The sequence below is a fragment of the Diplotaxodon limnothrissa genome, linkage group LG6 (assembly GCF_057381915.1).
Source record: "Diplotaxodon limnothrissa isolate DT_005_m linkage group LG6, D_limnothrissa_male_GT1.1, whole genome shotgun sequence".
In the NCBI taxonomy this organism is placed as follows: Eukaryota; Metazoa; Chordata; class Actinopteri; order Cichliformes; family Cichlidae; genus Diplotaxodon; species Diplotaxodon limnothrissa.
Window position 1 is genome coordinate 37,139,924 of NC_140601.1, and position 15,342 is coordinate 37,155,265.

Here is a 15,342-nt window from a genome sequence, read left to right on the forward strand (position 1 = left end):
CCTGAGGGGGAGTAGGTCAGGCCAAGCAGGAGAGTTTCTGGAGGTTAAAAAAAACAAAAGGCCTTTGGGGATTGCCCTGAGGTAGCGTTGGTTCCAGGCACTTGTGCTCCACATGTGATGTCACCTGGTGAGAACAAAGGGCACATAATGCACAACGGTCTTGTCGCGTTTATGGATGAAAATGATAGTTGCTTTAATGACAACCCCTGCTACAGTGTCAGCCCGAGTCACTCATAATCTTATTCAGAATCAACACGACAGAAAAAAAGGTTATTCGTGGCATTAAACAAAAAAAATTAAATAACACATTAAATAAAAATGTCAAGCAAATATAGATATATTTACTCAGACATATGCAATATCCATTTTTATGAAACCCAGACTTTTGAAAGAAGTTGGATGCAGGTCATTCAATTAAAGCTCTTCTGACTTCTAAGTTTTTTTTTCCCCTCTTCAAGGACTTATTACATCACTCTTTTTCTTCAAATCATCTTTATTTTATCACCTTTGGAAAGCTTTTTGTTTTTCAATTTGTGCATGCTTTGCAAGTTATATCGGTCTGCCTGCAGTGTATGCTTGGTAATTTTGCTTTGTTTCCATGCTATAACTCCATAAGTGTGTGTGGCCCATCTACCATATATTTATAATGACGTAGATTGGGGCCCTGGGTTCTTTTCTCTTATTACAGTATGAATTGAAACTCAAGATTATGTAACTTAAATTACCCCCAGAAAATAAATACAAATTAATAATGCACTAGGATCATATGCTTGAATGACTTACATCTCATAGCAATGCGCAAATATTTTTCACCATAAACAAAATGAACCTACTGAGTACTTAAACGTAAAAGTGTCTGTTCACTGATTCTAATTAAAAAAAATAAAGTCCACTTTTGTTTAGTTGTTCAACTGAAATTTCAGAGTAATTTCATCAATTAACAATAACTATCTTATTTTAAGCCGTTAAAACAACATAAGGGAAAGTAAAAGTCGCAGGACTGAATCGTAGCTGGGGATCGTTGTGACCCCAAACTTAATGGTCGCTTCGCTCCATCTGAAGTAAACAAACGGGGTAGTAGCTTTGGAAAGTCTCGTGTCCAGCAGAGAAGACTCTGGCAAGCAGGCCTCAACTCCGAAGCAGCGCAGAAGCTCTCAAGAACAGCTGCAGAATATATGGGGTGTGTCTGGGCCACTTTGGGCACTGCGTGTTTGCTGTCCACTTTCAGGCCACCAAAATGTCCAAACAGGGCAACTAGCTGCTCACAGTCTGGATGTTCTGCCAGTTAGCCACCACTTTATCAATAAACAGTAAACTTCCATGCAGCAGACTTCAGGTCGACATTCGCTGCTTTGCAATGCCAAATAGTTCCTGGGTTATCTAACCGACAACCCAAAACGTTTGCAGTAGAGCTGTATGATATGTATTGCGATATAACTTCTTCTCGATAGGAAAATACAACTATCGCGATAGACCTCATCTCTCTCTCTTCCTCTTTAAAAAAAAAAAAAAAAGGAACAGCCAATCCAAATTAAGTAGCGCAGAGCCGATCCACGTCACGTGCCTTGTTACGTACAGCACAAGTGCCAAGCCGCACGTGCGTATTTGTTTGCGAAGCAGCTAACCACCGTGTCGACCGGGTAATGGAGAAAATGAGTGTACCAAGTAGAGAAAAATCGACCGAGAGCTCGGGTGACCACGTTACCGAAGAGAACACGGATGGCGGTTCGAATGCCGAAGAGATTGTCGAAAAGTAGGGCCAGAAAAGTTCCGTAGTGTGGAGATATTTCGGCTATTTGAAGTCTGACAAAAAACAGAGTAGCACGCACTGTAAGTTGTGCCGAAAGCATGTTCCCACCAAGTCTGGAAATACAACAAACCTTTTTCATCACCTGAAGCAGTGCCACCCACTAGAGCACGCTCAATCTCTGACTGAAAGTGCTAATTTGTCATCGAAAACAACCAGGGGAATCCCTGCGAAGCAGCAACAGTCAATTGAGTCGGCTTTCTCCAGCGTCTTACCATATGACAAAAAAGCTAAGAGACATAGCGACATAACGAATGCCATAGCCTACTGTCCTGCTAAAGACATGCTACCAATAAACACGGTCGAAAATGAAGGATTCAAGCAGCTAATTAAGGTACTGGATCCTCGTTACCAACTCCCTGGACTTAAACATTTCTCTCAGACAGCGCTTCCAAAGCTATATAGAGAGCGCCGTGAGGCTGTTGAGAAGGAGCTACAAACTGTATCGTTCTTCGCTACTACATCTGACATGTGGTCAAGTCGCACGTCAGAACCTTACCTTAGCCTTACTGCCCACTATATCGACCAAGACTGGAATCTGAAAAGCAAATGTCTTCAAACTGCCTACCTTCCCGACGACCACACGGGTGAAGTAATTGCATTAGGACTGTCAGAAGCGCTTGCATCCTGGGGACTGAGTGAAGACAAACAAGTCTGCATCACAACCGATAGTGGGACAAATATAGTGAAGGCCACATCCCTGAATAACTGGACCCGGCTGCAGTGCTTCGGACATCGACTTCACTCAGCTATCGGTAAGTTGGGAAGCAGAATAAAATTAAAAATGCCTTTTTTAATTGTGTTTTTGAGCCCATGTAAATATATTAAAAGCTAGAGATCTAAATCACTTCCATGATTATTGTTAAAAAATAAACATCAGAAAGAATATTCTTCATGTCAGCCTATTTATTTGAAGTAATAGTTGCTGTTGGCATGCATAATAGGCAAATATTCAGTCACTCTTCAGTGTAAATCAAGTTGAGAAAATGTGCCAAATAAAATTTAGAATTTTGGGATTCTATCAGGATCCCAATTGGCTAATACAGAACCTCAGCTCTTTTTCCTATAAAGAACATTAAATTATGATTCCACCAAATAGGGCAATTCAAGACAAAAAGAACAAGTGATGAAAACGTCAAATATAACAATGATGTTGATAACACCAGCCTCTGTCACCTTTTTAAATATAAGAAAAAAAAATTTGGACAGTCTGTCAGAAAAATTTAAAAAAGTAAAAGTACAATAAAAAAAAGTACAATCATAGCAAGTAAGTGGGTTTTCAGGGCAGTGAATTTTATTTGTGACTGAAAAAAAAATCAAAAATCTTAAATTAATTTCTGAGGTTAATATGTGCTATTATTTACCTTTTTATCCACAGAAAAAGCCGGCAAAGACAAGAGGGTGGAGCGAGCTGTGGCCGTGTGTAAGAGAGTGGTGGCCGCCTTCAGTTTCTCTTGTAAGAAGAAAAGGGAATTGGCTGCTGCTCAGGAGGAGCTTCACCTCCCCCAGCACAAGTTAGTGACAGAGTCACCCACCAGGTGGGGCTCACGCCAAAAAATGGTTGGGAGGGTTCTGGAGCAACATAAAGCTATCTCTCAGGTCCTCAGTGCAGATAAGAAGACCAGGCACTTGGTTCCCTCCTGGCAAGATCTAGATGTTCTGGAGTCTGTGCATGTGGCCCTGAACCCACTACTGGAATTCACAGATTCACTTTCTGGAGAGTGTTACGTGAGTGTGTCCTACCTCAAGCCGATGCTTCACCTTTTCAGAACACAGATTCTGAAACCATCTGAGGATGAAACACAACTTACAAAAGACCTTAAGATGACAGTCATGACATACCTTGATGAAAAGTACAATCACCAGATTACAAATGAACTGCTTGATGTTGCAACCCTGGTAGATGTAGTACAATACATTAATGCAGAACACGTTGATGCCATCAAAATGAGAGCAGTGTCTGAGATGTTGGGGCAAATTGAGCACCCGTCCACTTCAGCTGGAACGGAGGAAACAGAAGATGGTGGAGCTGCTGCAGTACTACCAACCCAGAAGAAACAGAGAAAGTCACTGGGCAGCTTCTTTAAGAAATCCCACCCCACCAGCACAGGGCTCACTGAGAAGGAGACAGTTGAAAAGGAGCTTGAAAAGTACTTGCTGGCACCTGATGCAGACAGTGAAATGGACCCACTTGAGTGGTGGAAAATCAACGACAGAAGCTTCCCAAGAGTTAGCTGCCTGGCAAAGCGCTACCTGTGCATCCCCGCAACCAGCAGCCCCTCTGAGAGGGTATTTAGTACAGGGGCTAATATTGTGACTTGCCACAGGGCCGCTTTAAAGCCTGAAGCAGTGGATAGACTTGTCTTCCTGTCCCACAACCTGTAGGCTTTTGTCAGACTAAAGTTTTATTTTTATATATATATATATATATGTTGCACCTTGGATGTGTACCTAGGATTTAAAGAATGTTCTGTTAGCATCTTTATTTTAAAACTGTTTGAAAAGCTAAGCTATACAACAAGGAGAGTGAGAATTTCCATTTAGTTCTCAGTTCATTTGATATTGACAAAAGTTAGTTAGTCAATTTTGTCTGTTCTTCTGTAAAACAAACTAAGATTTATTTTTAGAATTAATATTTTGTTTCTAAGTGGAATTGACAATTTAGTAGTCTGTTTTGTTTGTTCTATTTTCAAACTTAAACGCTTTAGCGGCTGCCTTTTGTGTAGTTTGCAATATTTGCCTCTATTTATCTGAAACTGAAGTTTCATTTTCCTTAAGTACATCTGCCCTGTTTAACTTATTATGGGAAATAAATATTTAAATCAAAACAAGCTGCTGATTATTTCACATTTTACTTGTGAGCAATGGCACATTTAAATCTTACAAATTTAGTTATTTGGCTTATATCATGATATATATCGTTATCGCCTGAAATGAAAAAAACATATCGTGATATGAAAAAATCTTATATCACCCAGCTCTAGTTTGCAGTCATAAACTGTAGCTTTAAATCACCACAGGATGCCTCTCGCTTCTGCGTTAGCTCCTCTAGTCGTCTCACTTTGCCTGCTCCGAGACGCCACACGTCTGCACTTGTGTCTAGTTCACCTCCACTGGGACAAAACTGAATTATCAAAGTAACACGTTTTTTTAAACAAAATAAATATAACCTTTACATTCTTATCATTTTAATCATGGATTGCATCACACAACAAAGCATACATTTAACTCTTTTTAACTTTGCAATATTTATCTTTTATGAACTGCGTATTTATAACAGTTTCCTCTTTCTTTCTTTTTTCTTTCTTTCTTTTTTTACTAAGCTACATATATATTCTGTCTTTGGTCCCTTTGAGCAACAAGATGCTCTAAAAGATGCTCTATATTGCCAAGCCTTTCAATATCTTAAAATTCAAATGAATGTCTGAAATCAGGAGAGAAGTAAACCTAAATAGGTACTTTAGAATTTGTGTAAAGAACGAAGTGTGTTAGATAGGAGGACATGGTGGGTATGTTGAAAAAAATGGGTTTTATTTACCCTAAAAATGAAAAAGAAATATACAAAATGAATTAACACTGGGCACTTAAAAAAAGTCAAATGAACAGAACTAAACTACAGTCAAAATAAAAACTTCACATAACTTGAAGCTAACTGCTGTACAAAATAAATCTGATCTAACACACAAGAAATTAAGGGGATTTGAATACTGGCTGATGAGACCAGGTTGATGCATAAGAGTAATACTAACAAACTATTTAACAGTGAAGAAACAAAAACAACAGTTAGTCTCATAGTTACTTCAAATAAGTAAAACTAAACACAAGACTAAGCAAAAAATGCATCTCACAAGTCAAAGAAAATTTAAGATGAGTCAGCAATCAGCGATCAACACTTCCTGTATATAACTGCACGGCATTCCAGAACACAATTTTTGCTCTTCATAGCACCAGCAACCCTCAGCAGCCACATGGACCCTCAAGCACCAGTAAAAGAAAGAAATTAAAAAAATGAATGTAACTATATTGAATGTAAAATACATAAAAAAGGACTGTGTGCCATTATATTTGTGTGTCTAAGACATGTTACCAATTTCAGAGTTTTGTGGCTGCATGTGTGCCAATCACAATTCTAATTACATTTATTAGCAAAAGTAAAGTAATTAATCTTCTACTTCTACCATGTCTCTTGCAAACCATGATCTGATTTTTTATTTATGCTAAAATGTTTTAAATCATTTTAATTGCACTACGTACACTTAATTGCAACTGAACTTAACGGAATTGAAAAAAAGATTCCTTCTGATTGAAATCTGGAAACAAAAAACCAAACCAAAGAGACAAAAAACCAACTCAATCTCCGTGTACAAAGAAAAGAAGATGGAATACTCAAAACAGAATTGGCTATATTACAAAAAAGATCAAAAGAAAACAATTTTATATTATATTTAAGATTCAAACACTTAAAGTCCACAGTTTTTGTAAAAACACTCAGTTATGTAAGGCAGTGAGAAATGGAATGAATGATCAGACTAATCTCTGCAGCAAGCTGCAGGCATGTTGAAGCTGGCAGTGTCTTTTTTTCCTTTGCACTGCTCCTTCAAAAGGAGGAAAGGCAATACACCATGCTTTGTTTGAGCCTAAATTCTTCCCCTCAAAGGATGCATGGCTCTGGCAATGATTGTTAGAATTAAAGATTAAACCAATAAAACAGGAGTGTAATAACAATGAGAGACATCAATTTGATGTGGTGCGCTCTACTGAGACTGAACCACATAATTATTTGGAGGTGTAATTGAAAACCAGATTAGGGAAGCAAATGAACATCAAAAATATGATTAGAACTGTTAATGAAAGGGATGCCAACTTCTTTTTTATAATAACTTTGAAAGTGTCTGTTATCATTAAGGACAAACAATATGAAAATGATATGACTAAATCCAGCTGAAACTTAATTTCTGTCTGTTTTCAGACGATATTAGAAGATTAAAACTACAATTAATGAGTTTCAATGAGTTTGAAAATTCATAACTGAACAAATGATATAAAGAGAAAATAAACAAATATATATATAGAATTTAGAGCAAAGCCCCGTTCGAGTGTCCTCATGCAAAAAGCTTCAAGCAGGCTTTGGCATGTATGGGGGCATCTGTTTTTGTTTGTTTTTTTCATTTTATTTTTATAAACACAGTCAAGAGGAAGAGAGCAGCAAAAGTTCACTGAGTGAGAACTGAACAAACACGGGACCACAGCTGCAGAACAGAGTGAAATTGTGTTACAGAACTGTTCTGCTTTGTGAAATCAGCAAACACTTTGTATTGTGATGCTCATAATCTGTGGTATTTACAAAACAACAGTGTAGTGTCTGTTCCACACAACACAGCAATGATGGGAGCAAATATAGTGATCAAAAAGAGCCTGTTTCCTTTTGTTTAAAGCTGAACGATCTAAAGTTTCATATCATTCTTCCCACATAGGACTTTGTACATATTTTTGGGATGTAGCCTCAAAATGCAACCATGGTTGAAAATTTAAAAAGGTTTTCTATTAATGTAAAATAATAATAATATAATTCAAAATTTAAAAAAATACAAAACTACAAATAAGACATGCATTACATCTGGGAATGATCACACATGACAGCATACTTTAGAAACCCTGCTGTGCACACAACTGCTAATTTATTAGCTTGAACATTAAACTTATATAATTATTATATAAGCCAACTTTTCTGTGAATATTTGCTACCTACCAGTGACACAGATCAGAGCATTCCAAGGGATGCTGTCCTCTTTGCAGTACAGTTGAGGTTGATCAGAGCACATTCTCTGTCATTGCCAGTGAACTCATAGCAGATGTTTCTTTTTCCAACACAAGACACACAATAATCAGACAACAATTCAACCACATATACAAGTAAAACACTCAAGAAAACAAAGCACTAATGACCAGGTTCTTTATGTGTGAAGTGAAATGAGGCCTTCAAAGCAACTGCTGGTGATCTCAGTGAAGCCTCATTTTATGTTGGCTTGCAGGCCTTTAGGAGGGTCATTAGTCACCTGGCAATGACAACATAGATACCCACTGAGAAGTCTATGAAAAATCCAGGACACTTTTTGGGATCAGTGTTTCTTCTTGTTGTTTAGGCAGTCTTAGAGTGCAGGTATGATCCCTTGCAGTGGTTTTCACAAGAAACTAGTGTACTGTGTAACTTAAACATCAAATTATTATGTCATTTGAAAACAACATTGCTAATAAAATAATCCTAACACTAACAAACCCATTAATTTCTGTTGTATTAGTTCATTTATAGTGCTGCAGTATGTATAAATAAAAATATGGATGACCATGATCTGTTATATAGAGGATGATAAATCAGGTACTGGCAGGATTTTACAGTAGTTAAATTACATTTAATGCATCTCAAAGCTGCAAATTCATATTTATACAGACAATGCATAGTATTGATTAAACAGCCACCCAAAATAAGGTTTATGCCAAAGCTCCCCTAAATTTTGTTTGTTTGTTTCTGGATGGTTAATCCATCACTATGCACACGCTATTGGATTAAAATTATATTTTAAGTGCTAAAATATAAATTATGAAGTTATCCATTAATTATGAAGTCTACAGTTTTACACAAAATGCCAAATTACATCTATTAACATGCTTGCATGTAGCATGTTGGAAAAGAAAAATGTTTAGTGTCTAAATGTTTTAGTGGTTGATGTGATGTGGTGCTTGATTAATTTCTGAATTCTCTGAAAAGCCTGTGCAGAGCGGGTACAAAAATGACAGTGCAGTTCAGTGACTTCAGTAAATCTTAGTTTTAAACAAGTTTTTTACAGATTAATTTTAAAAAAAGTGTTTTTCCTTTTTTATGACAGCTTCTCTAATTAAATTTTAAGCACTATATATATGAAGGTAAGCTAACACACTGTTGCCAAGGGTAGACTGTCTAACTACATCTGTGGGACACAACATTATTTAAATGGATGGTTAACTCGTGAAGAAGAGACCAGTGAAGAACACAGCAGCAAGAGCAGTTACAGACTACATATGGTACTATATATTTGTTTCACAGTATGTGTGTATTTTAATATTGTGGAAACTTTAAGATGGATTACACCTCAGTGAAACTGCTTTGATTAAAACCTCACCTTGGACTGAATACACAATGCATTTTACAAACATAAAGGAGGTTAGATAACTTCTACTACTGAATATCTGAGATTCTTATCAAAGTTTGTTTACGAAGCTGCTCAGAATAACTTTCACTACAAAAAGGACCAGGGAAATTCCTAATGTTATTACTGAACGTGAGAGTGACCTTGCTGTTGACAACATCATTTATAACATCAGCTAATCCAGGCAGTTAAAAATCACATATAATTATAAATGTGTCAGACAATGCAAAGTCTAAAAAAGTGCTTTCACTTTTCATTTATTTTGCAAGTCCAACTGCTGTGGCTCATTTTGGGTGCAAATTGTATACACATTTATTTTCTTAGAATACTATAGTAACTAATAATAGTAGAATAATGAAATCTTTTAGCGTTACAAAGCAGATGTGTTTGTAACTTATGCTCTAATCATTGTGTTTTCAGCAGAATGGGCCAATGGACAGGTAAAGACATTACAATGAATTAAAAATGAATCTTAGAATAATCTTTGGGGAACATGCACATATAATTCTTTAAAATCATTGTATTGCAAACAGCTTGGCTTCAGAAAATGTAGAGGAAACTGATTCTGCCTTGTATTAAGTTAATCACAACAAATACAAAATGTCACACATAAAAACTTTACAATAAATGAGGTGCATTACCATTTATCCTTATTCTTATATTTCATAGTCAGGCTGTCTTATCCCAATAACCCAACTATAATATTATTATCTAATGCCCCAGAATACAACCAGCAGTTCTATGTAATTAATGAGTTTTTTGGGCATGTCATCTACTGAATAGCCAACCGTTTCAGCTATAAGTTACCCACAGAAGTCTAAGTGGTGTGTGAATACACTATGAAAAGTATGATGAATGTGCAAAGGTAGCTTATACTGCTGCCTGCACAGAACGCAGATTTGTTAGAATTTTTAGTTTTCCACACTTTGAAATGCAAAAAACATAAAGCACTCATACAGGGAACATTAATCCTGTAAAGCAATCTTAGACAGACAATCTTCATATCAAATGAACTCAACTATAGTTTTATTATCGTGTCACAATCTGTGTGTGTGTGTGTGTGTGTGTGTGTGTGTGTGTGTGTGTGTGTGTGTGTGTGTGTGTGTGTGTGTGTGTGTGTGTGTAAGAGTGAGTGAGTGAGAGTGAGACTGCCTTGACAGAGCTCTGGAGCACTGTAACAGGAAATACTTTGGTAGGCATGGAACTGAGAAAGAAATGGAAGTTCTCAGGGATTGATGTGTCTGCAAAGAAACAGAAGGAACATTACTCACAGCCATAAAAAAAAGAAAAGGACTTACAGAATATCTGCAAAAATGCCCTGCAGGACTTTTTCAGTAATACAAATGCTCTGAAAAACCAAAGCATGAAATGCCACGTTAGTCATTTGTATTCATCTGAGTGCAATGCAACTAAAAGTATGTTTTAAAAGTCATAAATTTTAAAAATTAGTAGTTCCTAAGCAGATCAGTGCATTTAGGCTTGTAGACATGGTCAAGAAAACCTAGATGATGAAAATCAGCTTCTGTACATAAATCCTAAGACAAAAGACAGCTGACCCCAGGAAAGAGGTGCAGAAGGAGGAAGGACAGGACTAGCATGAGGATTGTAATCACTAATAACAAGTACATCTGGTCTGGTGCCATAAAAAATGTGAACCAAATGATAGGTTAGCACAATAAACGTACCTATAGTTGACACTGACTAATCTGTGGTATCAAAATTGTCTGAACTCTTCAAAACAAGTGCAAACTTGTCATTTATTGCTTTTTCACTTGTTAATTGTCTTAACCAGCATTTACACAGTGTTGAGTGGAGAAGATAAGAATTATACAAACAGATAAAGTGAGATAGGAGAAAAGACAGTGGAAGGGTGATTATTAAAAAAGAAAAATCATTAAAATGCATGCAAGTTGGGATATTCTGATGTCAGCTAACTTCCACCTCTGAAGGTGTCCTGTGTTTGACTGTGATATTAAAACTTTTTCAGTAATTGCTGAAGGACCATTAGCATTCAGCATGCGTGCTGAAGGGACAGCTGAAAAACAGAGATATTTCATATTGCTCTGAGAAAAAAAAATCCTCATACTTTAGCCTTTTGTCTCTCTCTGTCATTGTCTGTGGTTGAGAGAAAGACGAGGACTGTTTGCTTCACATCTACTCAACCTCGAGAACTTGGGAGACAAATTAACTACAGACCAACCTGTGTGAGTGTGTGTGTGCACGCGTGTGTGTGTGTGTGTGCGCGCGCGCGTGTGTGTACGTGCGTGTGGGTGTGTGGGTGTGTAGGGAGGGGTTAAGTGAAAAATAAAACAGAATCATGTTTATCTGCTTTCACCAGACAGCAAACTGTTGCTAATTTCTATAGTTTCTTAGAATTAGAAGAATACCTGGGAGCCAAAAATCTGAAATTTTTTATGCCTTTTTTTTTTTTTAATTTAGAAAAACTAACACTGTTGAAAAATTGTCCCTTATCTCTAGTTCTGCAGGCTTCTGTGGTCAAATCTCACTGATAATTGGCACTTCTGCTATAGTCAAACACAGAAGAGCTAACTATTGAGGAGGCTTAGTTTATATGTAGTTATAACTCTGCTGGTTGGCTATGACAAATACTTTCCCCAAGCAGACAGAGGAGGCCGAGACTTATTATAATATATTTATTTATTTATAATATTAACTGTAAACCTAGAATACATTTGCAGAGACAGATTGAATTCCTTTACATTTATAATAATGAACTGCGCTAACATGAAAATACAGTATTGTGCAGTTAGCTTAAAATGGCTTGGGTAGAGGTTTCCCAGACAGTTTGCAGTTCTCCTAACCCTAATGCGGAAAACATGCACAATGTTGCACTGGGTAAAAGTTTCTTCTCAATCTGCTGCTATGTTGTAGTTGGCTTAATGATTATTTTCTCAAACAAGAGATTGCTGGTGCAAAGTGACTAAATATCATGACTGGAACGTGTGTTTTTTTTTAACAATTCATGCCACTGATTAATCAGTGTATAGTTCTTAAAAAATGTATATATCCATTTCTTCTGTTGAATCTATAGTTACTACACCATTGTTACAGCCTGCAGTAACCTAGTGATGCCTTTATGAGCTGGTGCAGAACATATCAATCTCCTGTTTTCAGTCAGGTGTAAATATCCCCAAATTTGTTCATCATGACCTGAACTGAAATAAATGCTGGCATTTGCAGTGACCCATCTTACACTGGGTAGTTTACAATCTTTCATTATGTTAGCTGATTCATAGATTAACTAATGAACAGGGCCAAATTGAGCATCTCCCTCTTTGGACCTCATTATTCCATCCCACTGATATCCGGTGCATTGGCAATATGCCTGCTAAACACAGTGAGGTGCTCTGTGCTTATGTAAAGTAGCTAATAAAGACCACAGTAACTCTTGTGTATCAATGTATTTATGAAGAATACTATGTTTGATTTAAGTGTTAGCAGTCACAGTCCTACAAATGCAGGTGTTTTTCTCTGCTTTAAAGTCTACTACAATTACTAAACTAAACTAAAAATATCATGGTCTGACCCATGCGCATTAGATACCTTCTCCACTTAATAAAAGCAACACAATAAGAAATTCAGCCAAGTAGGAACATACTGAGCTGTAATGTCTCACATTTCATAATTTCTGCTTGGTTATGCAATCAGAAAACCTTCAGTGTGACCATACATTTAGTCATAATGCTGTAACAAGGAGGTGTTATTTTCACTGACTTGGTTTGTGAAAATAACAGTGTTTGTACGAAACTGCCAAAATGTTTAACTACAACATTTGTATTCTAATCTGACTCCAGCTAAAAAATGTTCTGGGCAAGAAATTCAAACAGATCTTTCCAGGTATGAAATCAGGGTTGGTGACGTATTTGTGCAGTTTCAGCAGGAGCTCGGGTTTGATAATTTCCTTGTCATATTATGTCAGATTTTTAATAATTGCTTAGCACTAGGCCAGTCTGGTCTACAAAGAGAGAAAAGTGTTAGCTTGTCAACAAACGAGGAGGGAAAAACTGTTATTGTTTATTACATGTGTGCATGTGTGGTGGAATTTATAGTTAGTTAATGAATCTGTTAAAATTATTATAAGCTATGTATCGTTACAAATTTAACTGACGCTGTCATGTAATTGTAATAACGGACAGCTCTGAGATAACGAAGCCATGTGGTGATGTAAAATATATACATTGAATTGCGAGCATAATTTAGGGATTCAACTTTGACACTTCAACTTTGTATTGGTTAGAAGACACAAAATGTCATTCCGGGCAAATTCTCTTATTAGGCTTGAGAGCCAAAATAATATATTCATCACTGAAACTCCTGCAACTCAACAAGAAAGTCCTGAAACTCTGAACATCCACTCGATACAGGTCGATGCAACAAGGTGCAATGAACTGAAAGTTGTATCACAGTCCTCACATAGCCATCTTTAAATCTTTCCACAATTGTTCCACTCCAGCCCTTCTTCCACATTTAATTTGGAGGTTAGCTCTTACTGCTCTTGCTCATTGTTATAATCAGCATTGTTTGCTTCATAGGTGAGTGGTTATAAGGCTGTGGCTCATCAAGTGCTTGATGCCTTCACATTTATTCAAGTACTGGCCCTCACTGAAAATACTACAGTTTTACACTTGAATTGTGTCTCACAAAAGCTTAAAGTGGATAGGATGTGTTCAAGATTGAATTTAGATCAGCAACCCAGTAGATTAGTGAATAATGAAATTTTAGTGTTGACAGATTAATGAGTGCCAAGTCGTGGGATGTAAGAGTAATCCCTGCTGAATGCTGATTCAAAGTAGGTAGGATTAAAAAAATGTCCTGTGGAAATGGTCAGGTTATTAAGTAAAAAAAAAAATAAATAAATAAAAAAAAAAAAATAAAAAATAAAAAAAAAATATATATATATATATATATATATATATATATATATATATATATATATTATTGTGACTATAATGGTAGCTGAAATTATGATAATAAGAATTATGCAAATAGCATCATAATCTTTATGAACAATTATCTTTGATGAAGACAGAAAGGATAATTATGATTACAATGAAAGATAATTGTGATTTTAGGGAGCCTGATGAATTATTTTTGGTACAAACAACATTATGTAAATACATTTTACTGTTTCCTATATTTGCTATTTTGTTTTCACTGATTCATTTTTTTTTTCACAGAATAGACTCTACAGATGATTATCTGTCTTTGCTGTTGAGTAAAATAAACTGCTGAACAAATGAAATATATCATGTATACAGATTAGTTCTCCTGTTCTGACTTCATTATAGAAAAGCATGGATGCTGAATTTCACAGTGTATAGTTTTGGAAACCAACACCAGTGTTACAGGAGTAATGATTACCTAATGAATAATAAATTTAATTAAAACAAATAAGTAAAAATTGTTTTGGCTGTTTGAGTCTCTGGAAATCAGCCTTAAGCAGGGTGCCAGCATGACTCCAGGACAGTCATGACTAGTTCTGGAGGTTTGATAAACACACCCCATTCCCTTTAGGTGTCATCTGCAATGGCCTGGTTGTCTTCAGCCTCGACTGGCCAACCCCTCATCTGCTTTATGTACCTGTAGTAAGGACCAGTATTTGAATTATGCACAAAATAAATGTAGTAATATGAATAAGTGTTGTGAAAGCCACAGCCAAAGTCACCCACAGGGCTCATATATACCAGAATGTGTAGTTTTGCCTGTACACGGGAGATGAAATACTGGAACACCTGAAGGCAGCACTACAGACACATTAAAAAAGCTAAGCACACACAGATGATCACATAATTTCAGGAGGTCTAGTCTCAGCAGGCAAATAACTTGAAATCTGCTGTGTTTTTTCCATTCATTTGGGGGCACTGATTGTAACTGAATGCTTTAGCCCAGATTCTTTTCTGCCCATTGTAAGAAACTTAGATGTTTTACAAGGTTTTTATTATCTTCTTTAACCAACTCATAAAGGCTTCATATTTAGTTCTATTATATTAGATAGTAATATAATAAAACATTAGATTTTATTGTAGATCTTGATACTGTCACAGTGAGTGCTGTGGCAGGCAGACAGAGCAGGCCTTACAAACACAAAGAGGTGAACTAAAAGAGGCAGCTTTATTGCGCTGTACAAAAACCCAAACACTAAATACAAGAAAACTAAGCCAAAAACTAGAAACCAGAAACAAAGAACTAAAATTGGAACAAAGAACTAGGAGTTACAAGCAGTATGGAGGAAACACACAGCAATATGGGATGAAGCAACAACAGGCAGCGTAAGAAACAGAAGATATAAAGCTGGAACAGATCTAACATAATGAGACAGGAAGGAAGCAA

At 36.5% G+C, this 15,342-nt stretch overlaps 1 protein-coding gene across 1 annotated transcript; it reads left to right on the forward strand.

Annotated features, from left to right (window-relative positions):
- Positions 1-1,643: 1,643 nt before the first annotated feature.
- LOC146631149 (E3 SUMO-protein ligase ZBED1-like) lies at positions 1,644-4,192 on the forward strand. Its single transcript, XM_085356649.1, has 4 exons — positions 1,644-1,753; positions 1,967-2,562; positions 3,186-3,535; positions 3,791-4,192. Exons 1-4 carry the CDS (start codon positions 1,644-1,646, stop codon positions 4,190-4,192), a joined length of 1,458 nt encoding a protein of 485 aa, XP_085212775.1.
- The last annotated feature ends 11,150 nt before the right edge of the window (positions 4,193-15,342 follow it).